The sequence below is a fragment of the Macrotis lagotis genome, chromosome 4 (assembly GCF_037893015.1).
Source record: "Macrotis lagotis isolate mMagLag1 chromosome 4, bilby.v1.9.chrom.fasta, whole genome shotgun sequence".
Taxonomy (NCBI): domain Eukaryota; kingdom Metazoa; phylum Chordata; class Mammalia; order Peramelemorphia; family Peramelidae; genus Macrotis; species Macrotis lagotis.
In genome coordinates, this window is record NC_133661.1 from 204228491 (window position 1) to 204244835 (window position 16345).

Sequence of the window (16345 nt, forward strand, 5' to 3'; positions counted from 1 at the left end):
TTCCTTGTGTAGAAATCCTATTATTCCAATTCTATCCTTCCCCTCCCAAAATTCCATTTCTAGTTTTCAAACCCCAACATGTCTTTTATTTTTTAGTATTTAATAGGAGGTCCCTATTCTCTTTTTACCAAGTTCCCCCTCCTATCTTCTTCTTATTATTAGTGGGCTATTTTCAAATGAAAGGCATTTGATATATTGTAGAGCTAATATAGTGATTTGATATAGGCTAATAATAAACTATGGGATAATGGGGCTGTACCCCAGAACCCTAATATTAGAAGGGAAGAGTATACTTTCTCCCTGTGGGGATCACTATTCTTAGAACTTGCTTTGCAACTCTCATCTGGTTATCACCGTTTCAGTGCTTAACTACTTAATCCTAGGGCTAGACCACTTCCAGGGTCCCATAATGATAGTGCATTTCTTCATGGCTCATCCTTTCCCTGGTGCAACTTAATTTACAGTGAGTCCATCCTCTGTACCGTTACTTCTTCTGAAGTTAATTGAATTCGCTCTCTATTAGATTTCTAGGCACAAGGATTCCTATCTATGAAGGTGGTTCTGTGAGGTATATCTAAATACTGAGTTTATATCATGTATGGATGTAGAGCAAAACAATATTGAAAGGCTATAGGGAGTAGAGTATAGAGTGTTATACCTGGAGTTGGAAAGTCCTAGGTTCAAATCCCACCTTAGACACTTTCTTAGCTGTCTGACCTTGTGCAGGTCACTTAATTGTCTTTAGCCTCCGTTTACCTATCTGTAAAAAAAGAGGATTGCTCTGGATGACCCTTTAAGGTTCCTTCCAGCTCTAAATGTATGATCTTAGTAAATGTAGCCTCATGATGACTTTTCTAAAGACTCTTAGAAGCAGCTAAGTGATGCAGCAGATAGAATGGAGTGAGGAAGACCTGGGTTCAAATTTGATCTCAGACACTTATAGCTGTGTGACCATGGGAAATTCGATTAATCTCTCTCTGCCTCAGTTTCCTGAACTATAAAATGAAAATAATAATAGTGACTACCTCCCAGGACTGCTGTGAGGACCAAATGAAATGATTTGTATAAAAGCAATATAAAAGTGCCTGACACTTACTAAGAGCTTTATAAATAGTTATTCCTCTTCTCCTCCTAATTATTTTCCTTTCTTGAAAGGGGCAGGCCCTAACTGGTTAAACATAGGCCTATTCTGCTCCTTATTCAGTCACTTCAGTTATGTCTGACTCTTTGTGACCCCATGTGGGGTTTTCTTGACAGAGATACTTAAGTGGTTTGCTATTTTCTTTTCCAAGTATACTCATTAGCTAATATGAAAGAAATTATAGAATGAACTGACAATTCTCAAATTGAGCATTACCTGAGATTTAAAGAAGTTAGAGCTACAAATTTATGCAAAGTCTATTTCCAGAACAAAAGTTGGCAGAATATGTTTTATCCACCTTGAGGCCCATAGGTACAGGTGTATATACATACATATTTACATTTCATACATACACACATTTATATGTATATACCTATATAGGTATATCTATAGAAATATACTTATAATTAATATAGATATAGTCTACAGAATAAATGGACATAAAACATAATCCCCTACTTTCCCTACATTGACTCTAAATTGACACTAACAGCTGCTCCTTTTCTCCCATGCTCCAGGTACCTCCCCCACTAACTTCCATAGCATATTAGGTTGATCTTGAAGAAGATACCTGAGGACTCTTTAATAGCACTTTAGCTGTTTATATTGTTATATTGTTATATTAGCAAGGCCAGACTGAAAAAGGAAGAGAAAGAAAAAATACTTTAAAGACAACACTATCCTGGGAAAGTAAGGGGTGATAATGATACTCATTTATTCTATAGACTGTCTGTATCTGTATCTATAAGTATCTTTACATAGGTATATACATAGGGGTTGCATATATGTATATATGTATACATATAGATAGATATATGGGCAGCCAAGTGGTTAGAGCACTGGGCTTGGAATCAGGAAGACTCACCTTCCTGAGTTCAAATCCAATCTCAGACACATTCTAGCTTTGTGGGCTATTTGTTCCTTATCTGTAAAAATGAGCTGGAAAAGAAACAGTAAATTACTCCAGCATCTTTGCCAAGAAAATCCCTAATGGGGTCATGAAGAGTCAGCATGACTGAAACAACTGAACAACAACAATAACAGCATATCTGCATGCCTATATATCATGGCTCTCACCCTTTGTGATCCCATTTGGAATTTTCTTGGTAAAGGTACTGGAGCATTTTGCTATTTCCCTGTTTATCTCATTTGACAGATGAAGAAATTGAGGCAGAGTTAGTTATCCAGAGACATACAACTACTAAATGTCTGAGGCTGGATTTGAACTCAGGACTTCCTGACTCCAGACCTGGCATTCTATCCACTGAGTCACCTCAGTGCCTACATGAATGAAGTATATATAATGAATTCCATTATGACTACCAAGTTGGATGGCATAAAGTAAGAGAAATAAGTGAGATTCAAAGTTGAAAACGTAAAGGACCCACTCCCACAATTCCCAAGGACCCCCATATACCTTCTGGGTACTTGTAGAAGTTGGTGATATCCTGGCGTGTGTCAGAGCCTACCATTTTGGTGCTTATCTTTTTCCCAATAGCTCTAGTGTTGTGAGCAAGAATCTCTTTCTCTTGGCCAGAGTTTTGGAGCCAGATCACTTCATCGGCATTTACTTCAGCAAACACGAAAGGTGTATCATAGGCTAGTTGGATGTCCCCTTCTCTGACAGCTCGGACAGAGGCTGGCCCACAGCAGAATATGCCTAAGGAAGATTGAGATTGAGGAGAGACACAGGGAAGCTGCCATACTTTCTATCTGGGAGGAGTTAGTATGATAGGAGGAAAGAGTAGGAAGAAAATGTCCTCCAAAGAACCACTACTGGAAGGATAAACTGAGAGTGGGATCAAATGGGGTCCCAGTAATGGAGGCAAAGTCAGAGAGAGGTATCCTAGCTCTGGCCTTGGACACACACTTTACCTCTCTTTCCTCTGTTTTTCTATCTGTAAAATGAGGGAAATACTTATACTATCTACCTCACACTGTTATAGTGAGGAAAATATTTTATAAACTATAAGGAACTATGTATATACTACATAAATGGGAATCATTAGAAAGACTGTGTGGTTGAGTGGACTTGAAGTTCAATGATACATTTCACTTTCTATGTAATACATGGCCAAATCATTTCAGCATTCTAAGTTCTGGGTGACTTCGAAACTTTAAACCAAATGATCTTTTACTTTTACACATCTTCCCCTACAAGCCCTACCAAGTAACTTCCACTTCAGTTCCTTCCCTCACTTTTCTTGTCAGCTGCCAATAAGGGAGGAAAGAAGAAAAGATGGTGGGTTTTGGTAGTGGTAATTGAGAAGGGAGTAAAGATGGAAGAGTGGCTGATGCTAGAGAATGAAAAACAGAGTTAGAGAAGTTGTTTTTCTTTCTTCCTTTGGTTATTCATTCACATGGGACTGAAGGCTGAGCTTCAGAACTCTCTTGTAAGGGATACCTTTCTTACCTCTACTAGTTTCCTGGGGTGTTGGATCAAGGACCTGCCATCCATCATAACCTGGTGGGAGATCTTTTCTGGCCATCCAGCATTCATTCCAGACATGGAAATTCCTGAGAAAGTACATTCAGAGTTGAAGTGAGACTCACCTAGATTTGGAGATCTTACACAAATCACATAACTTTTCTGTGCTTCAGTTTCCTCATTTGTGATAAGAAGGAATGGGACGAGATGTCTTTGAAGATCTCTTCCAGCTCTAGATTTGTGATCCCAAATGTAGCATGGTGCCACAGAATGAACAGAAGAACTTTGGCTTAATCTTGTCTTTCTTCTGCATTACCTTTATGGCACTGGGAAAGTTACTTTGCTTCTCTTGATTTCAGTTTTCTCATCTGTAGAATGAGGGGGTTGGACTAGATGGCCACTGAGTCTATGATCCTAAGATGTCTTCTCCTACTACAGAGGAATCCAAACTATAGACTGACTTGGAAGCAAAGGAGATAGGAAAGAGGTCAAGTTAATGATAGGGCTAAGGGATAGGGACTAGAGTTGTGATTTCATACACTGGAAACTCCCAGGGGAAGAAACTCTCGTTACTGCAGATTAGCACCTTCCTTGCCCCTTAGTCTTAGAGTTGCTTAAAGTCAAGTGACTTATATAAGGGCACACAACCAGTATTATCAGAGTACAAATTGAACCCAGGTCTTCCTTACTTCAAAGAGAGCTTTCTATACACTAAACTGCAAATTAATAATATATTAACAAATATTTTTTGAATTGAAATTGCTGCCTTTGGAGGCATCTAGATGCTACACATGGATAGAAGGGTTCAAATACAACCTCAGGTAGTAACTAGCTGTGTGACCCTAGGTAAATCACATACCTTGATTGCTTCCCCACCCCTCAAAAATGAATAAAAGTATTTCATTTTACTTAAGATTCAGAATAAAATGTACTTTCAGATGAGGCCAATATGGGATTGCATTTTGTTTGATGATATATAACTGTTACAAGGGTTTTGATTTTCTTTTGTTTTCTTCCATTGTTATTGGAGAGAGAAAAATAATAGGAAAAGAGCAAGCTCCCCCCTACCCCCCAAAAGAAAGAAAAATAAAAGAAAGTCATTAAAAGTTTTTAAAAATGTATAGAAAGAAAGATAGAGTTATAAGCAAGTAGATCAGCTACAAAAATATGTTGAATTCATTAATTATTATTCCTATGGTACTGGGCCTGGAGTCAAAAGAAATCTGGCCTCCTATATTTACTAGTTTTATGATCCTGGGCCAGTCATTTAACCTCTGTCTTCCTCAGTTTCCTCAATAGTAAAATAGATAATAATAGCATCTTCCCCAAGTTTATTGGGAAGATAAAATAATACTTGCAAAAACACTTTTCAAACCTTTTATATGTGTGTGTATATGTTTATATATTATTTTTATTTTTTAAAAGAAAAACAAGCATTATATAGTATTTAGGTTTCATGTACAATCTTCTTTTTCTGTTCTACTATATATATATACATATATATATATGAATTCTGATTTTACTTGTTATTTGTTATCCATATTTTTTTAAAACTTAATTTTAAAAGAAATTACCTCTTTCAATGCTGTGGGAAACCTAAACTGATTCCCCCCCACACACACTCTATCCAAGGAAACGAGGAATCAGTGCCCTCTGCTGTCGAACAAAGAGAATTGTTCCTCCCTTCACAAAAACAAAGTCATTTAGAAAATGACCTAAGTTCCTAGTTTGCCTGATATTCTTTTCCTTTGAAATACAAATGAATATAGGTTCATGCATAGACTCATTATTTGGCATCAGATTTTAAAATGAAACAGGTCTCAGGATACCAGTGGGGAAAAAATCAAAAGAAGGGATTGAACAAAAGGGAGAACTATCAAAAAAGTCAGTCAAATAAGATATAAGTATAGAGGTAACCAAAGAAAACTGTCCTAACAATGATGCAGAGGGACAAGTGGGGGATGGTTATAAGATTATAAATTTAGAACTGGAAGGAAGCATAGAGGTCATTGAGTCCGGTTTTCTCATTTTAAACATGAAACTGAAGCAGGGAAAAGTTAAATGACTTGTTCAGTGTCATTCAGTTGGTAAATTTTGCCTCCCATCTGTAACTTTATTCTTTTGGAATTGTCTATTGGTCATAATCTCAACATGGATTTCCAATAGCTTTTTGTGAAGTTGTTCCCACAGCTGTACACTATTCCAATTCCATGGTCCAATCCATAACCAAGAAAACCAGATTTTAAAAAACTCAAGTCAAGAATGGAATTTGCTCCTAAACCAAGAGTATCCAAACCTTTTCCTAGATACAATACAAAAGTTGACTGTAATCTGGCCTTACCATATTTTATCTCTTCTCTCCCATGGTACCAGCTCTGCATGCTCATCATAGACCATGTCAACGGTCAGATTACCATCTATATTATGTGCAGATCGGAAATTGGTAACTACTCGGGTTGGAACTCCCAAACATCGCATCACTGGAGAGAACAAAAAGAATTGGTAGGGATTTATTTCCTTTAAAGTTGGACTGTTTGGTTTAGATAAATATATTCTAAATCTCAGAGTGTAAGGAAGATAAAAATCATTCAATAAATATTCAGATTGATACTTGCTGGGGTACCTTTTCAAACTTCCTCCTGCCTCCAGATACTACAGCAAAAAATAGAATATGATACTGGGATTTTCCCATCCTAACCGTAAGGCATGGGATTTCAGAAGCCAACTTCTTTGCCAGATGTAAGAAATTAAAAAACAAGAGTGGGGGAAACATTTGTTTCTATCAAAGCTCACTATCCCAGAGAAAATAATCATCCCCTCAAAAAAATCATTCAAACATATGAATGCATTCTAGCAAAGGATTAGTGGACCTATACTTTATTAAAATATCAAAGCATGTATCAATAAGGACTTCATCAGATTTCCCTCTTTCTTTGAATCTTTCCTATTTCTATGAACCTTAACCCATTCATAGTAGAATTTCTGGACTACATGGGAAAGAAGGAAGGAGAGAAGGGTATATTTGTTGGTTTTTCAGAATTGAGAGCTCCTTGAGATCAGTTATTGTTTTTGTGGCTCTCCTCAGATGTGTTCTACATTTCTCCCTATTTGTTTCTCTCTGTACCCCTTCTCTAACATCTTTATTTTATAGATGTAGAAATAGAGACCCAGTGTAGGATGGGTGATTTGCCAGAGGTTATACAGGTATCTGTGTGTTCATTTGTTTCTATGTCTTTCCATCCCTGTGGTATCCCTGTGAGATTTTCATGCCCACACTGCTGATTACTGTAGTGGCTGGGAGTATGGTGTTGGAAATGGTGGCCCCTTCTCTCTCACCTGATATTTTTGCTGCTGTGAATCCCAGGGATACAGGTGGAGGGCTGCCACCTTGCAGCTCCCCCATGGGTTTTGATGTCACCGTTTGCTTGTATACAAAACCCTTCTAATCAAAGTAATCAGTATCTGCTGCCTGAGCAAAGTTACAAAAGAACCCCCCTCAAATTCATTTCTCCTTGCTGGGAAGATGGGAGAAGAGGGCAAGGGATGATGAGAGAAACTCCTCTGGGGTTTGGCCATGGGAGGAAACACCATCTGGCAGCTTCCTATTTTAACTAATTAGTCTTGCTAACTAAGTACTAAGCACAGTTGTTTTTATGCTTTAAGTGCCCTCTAAATGTCAGAGCTGTGGGGAAGGGCAATCTCCCTGTCCTAGAAACCACTCTGCTCCAGGTATGGGCCACCAGTGCCCATCTGTGTCCCGAATTTCTGTATTCCCAAAGAAACATAAAGACAGATTAGTGAACCATCTTTCTGGACTGATTTCACATTCTTCCCCCACCTACAATCTAGGTTCCATCTAAGTTACTTGCTCTTCCAAGGAGAGACACAACCTTCACAACCATCTTAAAGGGCAGTGTTGGAAGTAGTGACCTGATCAGTGGGAGCACAGTCCTTGGATTCTGTATAATGCATCTCAATCCATGGGGTATCTGGACAAGCTTGCTTTTGGAAGTGTTTGAGGTGGCTTTTACCTCTTCATTTCAGAACATAAACAAGTTGTAGCCATGTCTGAATCTACTTGACCTTATGGACTTTGTCCAGGGGGGTTTGTGGCAGACACTGGAGCAGTTTTCCATTTCCTTCTTGTAGGTCCTGGTTTTTATAGATGAGGAACTGATGATACATGACTTGCCCAGGGACAAAGAACTAGTAAGGGTTTCAAGCCAGATTTGAATTCAGATCTTCCTGGCTCTAGGGCTGGTGCTTTATCTCCTTCACCACTCAACTGCCCTATGCATAAATAAGTACTCCCTTATTCTTTCCTAAAATTTTCCTACCTAAAGGAAAAACATTTTGATTGTTCACTTTGGTAGAATGAAAGAGCATACGAAGGGCCCAAGCTGAAGGGAACCTTTTTCTTCCCTGGTGGAGAATAAGGCAAGAACTGCTCTGGGTGAAGAGAGAGGCAAATAATGATGACATTATCTCCTTATCTCTCCAATGGGCAGCAACATGGCCACAAAATCATCTTTGTTTCTTCTGTCTTTTTTGTGTCTAATATTTCTTGACCTTGGGTGAATGAATATCAGAGATTATCACTGTGACCTCTGAAGGAAGGAAGGAAAAGCTCACTTCTTGATGACCTACTTCTGGAAGCAGACTCACCAAGCCTCCCATGGATTGATATCAGGCAGAGCTTGCTATACATACTCCAAGAATTGAGCCTACATTGGCCAGCAATTTCTATTCCCCTCAACAATTATTTTTTCCAACAATTGTTAAGAAAACCAGAAGTATTAAAAAAAATGAGTTCACAGAGTTTAAGAAAGAATAATGAAGATACTCTAAAGAGAAATTTCAAGACTATGTGAGTTGATGGGGGTACGATTACTATCTTCAGGCAAAATAATACATCAATCAAATCTCAATGTATGTATTCAAGTTGCTTCCTAACTGTGATTAACACAGTGATCAAGAACCTCACTAGAGTACTCGGAATATTGGGGAGGGGGATCATCATATTTATCTGGGGAAAAAAATCTGAAACTTTCTTAAAAGAATGAATGAATGAGGGCAGCTAAGTGGTGCAGTAGATAGAGCACCAGCCCTGGAGTCATCAGGACTTGAGTTCAAATCCAGACTTAGACACTTAATAATTACCTGTGTGACAATGGGCAAGCCACTTAACCCCATTGCCTTTACAAAAACCAAAATAAAAATAAAAGAATGAACGAATGAATGGAAGAACAAGGAGTTAACACTATAATACATTCATTTCATGTAGTGCAAGACGTGATAATCATGCACAATTAGATTCCTACCTGTGCACATCACAGCTGCAAAAACCCAGCACTGCCCATATTTCACGGGCTGGCCTCTTGTGGCATGCCACTGTCTCAGGATGGTTACACTACCGTTCCATTCCAAAGGGTTGACTCCTTTGGAATAATCTTCACTCCAGTTCCCCTGTAGCACCCCACTGTCATCATTGCTGTTGATCTGGAAAGGACATATTTGGCTTTTGAATGATGATGATGATGGGAAAATTTAGACAATTCTGTGAGAGGAAGAACAAAGGACTATTGAAGAAAATAATTAATTTCTTCCTTACCATTGCACTCACCACTCTACAGATATACATAACGCTGTTTCTCTGGGAATAATCCTTGGAAGGATTAGTTAAGAAGTTCAGGTTTTTGTCCAGAATCTCGAAGCAGATGTCTATAATGTCATCTTCAAACTTTCCAGAGATTTCAAGAGAAAAAAAATAAAAAGATGAAGGGGGGGAGCTAGTTCTTAATCTTAAACCCACTGGCACAGGCTCCTAGAGATATATTTTTATCTCAAAAAGTAACCAAAATATGACAGAACTGCTAAATTGATATTGAATGAGTGAATAAAAGACATTTATTTGTATTTAGTATGTGCAAAGCCCTAGGGCCACATTACTTTTCTGAGTCTCTGCTCATTTGTTAAATGGCAATATCTGAATTCTCTACCTCATGTGATTGCTGTAATGAAGTCATTTTGCAAACCTTAAAGCATTCTAAAAACAAGAGTTATTTTGAACTATTATTATGAAGGAATAGGAGTAACACTGTGTTTTACAAATGTAAAGATTTAAGTTTGAGGACAAGAATTCATTATTGGTAAAAATTTTGGAGAAAGCTAGAAAGCAGTCTAGCAAAAATTAGGCATAGATCAATATCTTAAACCATGTACCAAGAAAGGATCAAAATGGATATGTTACCTAGATATAAAGGGAGCTAACACAAGAAAATTAGAAGAACCTGAAACATATTACCTATTAGATTGATGGACAGGAGAATAATAAATGAAGAAACAAAGGATATCATTTGAGTTATAAAATGGATAATTTCAATTATATTAAATTTAAAAATTATTGTACAAATAAAACCAACATAGACAAGATTAGAAGGAAAGTAGATAATTGGGGGGAAAAACTTTCATAGATAATCTCCCAGACTGAGGTTTTCATTTCTCAAATATATAAAGTATTTTAGAATACAAATCATTCCCAAAATGATAAAATATGAAAGGATATGAAAGTTTTATATGAAGAAATTGAATTTATATTGTCATATAAAAATATTCTTAATCTTTATTGGTTAGAGAAATGCAAAATAAAATAACTTTGATATGTCTTCTTATATCTATCAGATTGATAGATGGTAGATGCCCTTCAATCAGGGAATGGCTAAACAAGTTGTTGTAGGTGATTGTGAAGTAAATACTACCGTGATAAAAGAAATGAGTTGGTTGGTTGATTATAAAAACTTGAACCTATGAAGGAAGATGCTATCTACCTATAGACACATAGTATATAGATATATACTTAGTCAAGGGCAGATTGAGGAGGGAGGAAGAAGAAAAAATAAAATAAAAATACACAGCAGAGAACAAAAGAAAATTTAGAAGAAAGCACAGAAAAGATGAGTAACTTTGAAATGTGTAGTATTCATCATACAGATTTTTTAAAGAAAAAAAGTCATTTGAAATAGAAATTTATTATTTTATTTTGAATCATCTCTTTATGTTTCATGTGATATATATGGAATTTTTTTCCTTTTCTTGTCTTATATTTAAGTCAAAATAAATTTAAAAATCTTAAAAATAAAAGTAGTAAGAGTTTAAATAAGGAAAAGATCCTTGTGAATTGGAGTAGTTTATATAGGAGGTAAATCTCGAATTAGACCTTGATCAGGCAGAGGGAGGAGGGAGAGTAATCTAGGCAGGACAGTAGTTTGGGAATGAATTGAGTGTAGGGAGATGGTAAGGAGAATGGTCTAATTAGGGCATAGGATATAACATTTAGTGGTAAAGTGAGCTACATTTGAGTAAGATTGCAGGTGTTGGGAGACTAGGGGAGAGGGAGACAAAGGACAGGATAGTCTTGAAAGCCCCAAAAGACAACTAGGGGTGTTGTTGCAGGTCCCTAATCTACGTTTATGACAAACTGCAAACTCTTTGACAGAAAAGTGTTTACTTTGTCTTTAGGTATTGCATAATTCATTAAGGGAGAAAAACAGAAAGCAGAAAATACCATACGGTTGCTAGGTATTTCATACATCATCACACCACTACAACTTAAATTTCTTCCCTCCTGTTGTTTATGTATAGTCAATCAATAAACATTCATTAGGTACCTAATATTTGATGGGTGAGGTAGCTAGGTGGGTCTGAGGATAGAACACTAGGCTTGGAGTCAGGAAGATCTGAGTTCAAATTCGACATGACACTTAACTGTATGACCCTGGGCAAGTCATTTAACTCCTATTTCCCTCAATTCTTCATCTTTAAATTGGGGACATAATGGAGAAGGAAATGGCAAACTACTTCAAGTATCTTTGCCAAGAAAATCCTGAGGAGTTTTCATGTGGAATTGGATATGATTGATCAATAATAATGTGATAAGAATTGTGCTAAGCAATTAGGGCCAAGAGGTTATGGGCTCCAACTGCATCATTTCTTAATCACAGGTGGTGATAATTCTTCAATGCTCTTGAACTATATTCAATGAATTTTAATCTCGAATAAAAAAACAAATGCCTTTGACTTTCACATCTCTAAATTCAGCACTTGCTAAAAATAAGAAGAGGGGGCTGGGATTTAGAAGAAGCTAGAGAACAGTAGCACACTATAGGGTATAAAACCATATCCAAGAGTAGAGCAAATCAAGAGGACTTTTTGCAAAGCAGGATGTATTGTTTTCTATTGGAGAATACATTCTTTCAGTCATTCCTTTAAGCAGCCCTGAGGACAGGAAGACCTGAGTTCAAATCTAGCCTTAGACACTTACAAGCTGTGTGACCCTGGACTAGGTCCCTCAATTACCTTCCCCAAAAATGCAATTGAGAAATATTTAACAAAAATAAATAAAATACAATAAAACATGGATAATGTTAATATAGGGTTTTCTAAGACAATATATGCAGGGATTCTTATGTTTAGTTTAGTGGCCCCAGTTTCTATTTGTGCTTAACTCTACTATATAGAGTATCATACTAGACTCAGGAGTAATAAAAAATTATACCAGACATAGTCTCTCATGCAAAGTCTTATAGAGTTTATAGTTTAGTAGAAAAGTAAGATCAAAATTCAGATAACTATAACATGCAGAATTATAATAAAAATAAAGGGTTTTGTGAAATCTGAGGGACAAGGTTATTATAAACTGGGCACCTGAGAATGTTTCCTAGAGACCATGAAATTTGAACTGGACTTTAAAAAATGTTCAAGAATTTAATAGGTAATGAAGGGAAGAGAGAATGCTCCAGGTATGGGGAATAGCATGAGCAAAGACACAGAAGTGAGTATGATGATTATAATATGGTACAGTGGATAGTGTTGGACTTTGCATCAAAAGATCTGGATTTGAATCCTGTCGTTGATTCTTAGGAGCTATGTGATCATGAGCAAGTCACTTCTGAGTCTTAGTTTTCTAGTATTAACAAATGGTAATAATATTTTATGTATGTTCTAGTTAATAGAAACTAACTTGTAAGTCTTAATGATATATATATAAACATGAGTTTGGGATTGGATTTTTGCAGGACAGAAGTAAAAACAGAGAGAAGTTTAGTTTGATTGGCATGAAGCAATTACAAAGGAAGTAATATCTCTTATGCAATAAGGTTGGAAATGTGTAGTGATGCCAGATTGTTGGAGACCTTGAATGCTAAGAAATTCATATTTTACTGGATAGATAATTTTTATTTACTTTTATTTATTTTCAATGGGCATCTAGGTAGCACAGTAGATGGAACACTGACCTTGGAGTCAGGAGGACAAGGACAGGAGTTTGAATCCAGCCTTAGACACTTGACACATACTAGCTGTGTGACCTTAGGCAAGACACTTAACCCTGATTATCTTGCATCCAGGGCCATCTTCAGTCATACTGATTCATATCTGGTCACTGGACCCAGATGGCTCTGGAGGAGAAAGTGAGACTGGTGATTTAGAACAGCACTCCCTCACTCAAATCTAAGTCATATGCTTGTCATGGCATTACCTCCCTGATGTCATGGTCTTCTTCAAAAATGAAGGACAAACATTATTACTTGTTTTTCAGTAATATCTGACTCATTGGGAACCCATTTGAGGTTTTCTTGGAAATGATACTTGGAATAGTTTGCCATTTCCTTCTCCAACTCATTTTCAGATGAGGAAACTGAGTCAAACAATGTTAAATGACATACCCTGGGTTACACAGCTACTAAGAGTCTGAGGCCAGATTTGAACTCATGAAGATTAGACTTCCTGATTCCAAGTCCAATGCTCTATCCACTGTGCCACCTAGATAGGCACTAACTACAGATGTTTGCAAAGAAGAGCAACATGACCAGATCCATGTATGAGAGAGAAAGATTATTCTGGCAGGGATATGAAAGATGGATTGGAGGGGGAAGAGAGTGGAAGTAGTCTGATCTATTAAGAGGCTATCATATTACTGATTCAACCATTCTGAAGAGCAATTTGGAACTATGCCCAAACTACAATCAAACTATAGATACCCTTTGATCCAGAAATTCCACCATTATATCCCAAAAAGATCATTAAAAAGAGAAAAGGATCTACATCCACAACAATATTTATAGCAGCTCTTTTTGTGGTGGCAAAGAACTGGAAATTAAGGGAATGCCTATCAATTGGAGAATAGCTGAACGAGTTGTACTGTATGAATGTAATAGAATATTACTGAGCTATAAAAAATGATGAGCCAGTGGATTTCAGAAAAAGCTAAAAAGATTTACTTGAACTAACCCTAAGTGAAATAAGCAGAACATTTTACACAGTAATAGCAACAGTTTTTGATGATCAACTACGATACACTTAGCTCTTCTCAGCCACACAATGATCCAAGACAGTTCCAAGACTCATGATGGAAAATGCTATCCACATTCACAGAAAGAACTGTGGAGGGGTGGCTAGGTAGATAAAGCACTGGCCTTGGAGTCAGGAGTACCTCAGTTCAAATCCAGCCTCAGACACTTAATAATTACCTAGCTGTGTGGCCTTGGGCAAGCCACTTAACCTCATTTGCCTTGCAAAAAAAAAAAACCTAAAAAAACAGAACTATGGAGTCTGAATACAGATTGGATCATATTGTTTATGCTTTTTTTTTTTTGCTTTTTTGTTTTTTCTAGTTTTTTGTGTTTTTCCTTTTGCTCTGTTTCTTCTTTTACATCAAAACTAATGTGGAAATATGTTTAAAGTGATTGCACTTGTATAACCTCTATCAGATTGCTTAGAATTCAAACTCTTATAAAAAATAAATACTGAAAACTATCTTTACATGTAATAGGAAAAAATGAAATACTAATTTTTTAAAAAAGCTACCACATTGGTCTAGGTAGGTGATATCCAGGTGGTACTAGAATAATAGAAGGAGGAACAGACAAAAGAGAATGGATGTGAGAAATGATGGTACATTGTCTGGATATTGGTGGCAAAGGAAAATAAAATAGTCAAAAAAAGTTTCCAGTCTTCAAATACAAGTGGGTGGATAGTGATTCCACAAATAGACATAATGAAAGTAAAAGGAAGAATAGTATTCATGACTATCTACAGTGAAATTCAGCATCCTAGGAGGAGGTAAACAGAAATTCTTTATTGCAGAAGGCTATAGAGGAAGTGATATCCACAAGGGAATCAGGTTTTAATGAAATAGGTATAAATAACTACAATGAGATGCTAGATCTCATTAATCTCATCAGATTTTTATGTGATTCTAGTTTTGACTTCTGATTTTATTACCTTCTGACCTTTCAGTTACCTGTACCTTAACCCCAATTCATGGACTTTCAGATCTGAAGCTAGAAAGGATTGAAGAGATTACCCAATTTATTCCCTTCATTTGGCAAGTGAGAAAACTGAAGCTCACAGAGGTTTAGTGATATGTCCATTATTACCTAGCTAATAAAGGTTGAAGGTAGAACTTGAATCCATCTCTTCTGACTCCAAATCAGTTGTCTTTCCACTGTAGCACACTGCCTCTCAAAACTCAAATTTTTGAACTAGACTTGTTTGAAGGATAATTCTGTCCAATTCTGTCACCATTGAGCCTATAACCTCCTTCCCATTCCCCAATAAAGGAAAGCTTCAGTCAATATCATAGAATATGTCCAGCTAAGTCACACACACACACACACACACACACACACACACACACACACACACACACACCATCCTATATATCCCATGCTTACATTTTAGGCTAGTTCATATTCCATCTGGAAGATCCTCTTTGTTTGCCAGGAGCCTTCAGACTATCAACCTGGAAAACTTCTGAACTAGATGTCATTGCACATTATGGTATATTACCTGCCCATAATTCCAAGGCCATGGAGTAATCCAGTTTTCATGCCCCTTAAAAATGAATCCATAGTCCATCATAATATACTCCTGCAACTGAGTTCGACTGGGGAGATAGACTTCATCCTCTGAAAAATGAAGAGTAGAGAGGGAAGGGAAATAATAAGTCAGGGAAGGTCCTTCTGTCTGAATTAATCAACCAATCAACAAGCATTTATTATTATTATTATTATTGTTATTGTTATTGTTGTTGTTATTATTATTATTGAAGCAATCAGCTTTAAATGACTTGCCCGGGGTTTAACAGCAAGGAAGCCTCTGAAGGCAGATTTGAACTCAGGTCCTCTTAACTCCAGGGCTGGTGCTCTATCCATTGCACTACTTATAACCCCCAATAACCATTTATGAAATACTTTCTGTGTGCCAGCTAAGAGATGGGGATACAAATAAAGGTTAAAAAACAGTTCCTGTCTCAAGGAGTTTACATTTGAATTGAGGAGATGGCATATAGGTAAACAAGTGTATACAAGATATATACAGAGTAGATGGAAGGTAATATCTCTAGCAACTGGTGGGGACAGGAGACAAGAGGAAGGAATGGGAAACCAGGAAGGATTCCAGCAAGAGGGCAGTCTGAATTCAAGGATTTTAGGGAGGAAAAATCAATGGATACTTTACATTATGCTGGTATCAGGAATCGGGGATAAGTAGATAGGACATCTCTGTTACCTTAGATGAATTGCTTAACCTCTCTAAGTTTCAGGTTTCTCATCTGAAAAATTGGACTAAATGAACTGTGCTTCTAGTTTTAAATCTAGCTTTACATCCATGATCTTATGATACTATCCCTAAAGAATTTTTCTCAGGGTCCTAGGATATAAACTGCATTTTCTGTATTTTTGTAAGAAAAAGAACAACAGCGACCTTCCACTCCTAAA

General features: G+C 36.9%; 1 protein-coding gene across 1 annotated transcript in view; it reads right to left on the reverse strand.

Annotated features, from left to right (window-relative positions):
• The window catches only part of TGM7 (transglutaminase 7), a 33556-nt gene that overhangs the window by 6975 nt on the left and 10236 nt on the right, over positions 1-16345 (reverse strand). The window contains exons 4-9 of the mRNA XM_074236266.1: positions 15417-15535; positions 9181-9309; positions 8891-9068; positions 5911-6049; positions 3555-3658; positions 2559-2801 (exon numbers count right to left, since the gene is read on the reverse strand). Coding sequence (XP_074092367.1) covers positions 2559-2801; positions 3555-3658; positions 5911-6049; positions 8891-9068; positions 9181-9309; positions 15417-15535 — 912 coding nt within the window. The remainder of the gene's footprint in view (positions 1-2558; positions 2802-3554; positions 3659-5910; positions 6050-8890; positions 9069-9180; positions 9310-15416; positions 15536-16345) is intronic.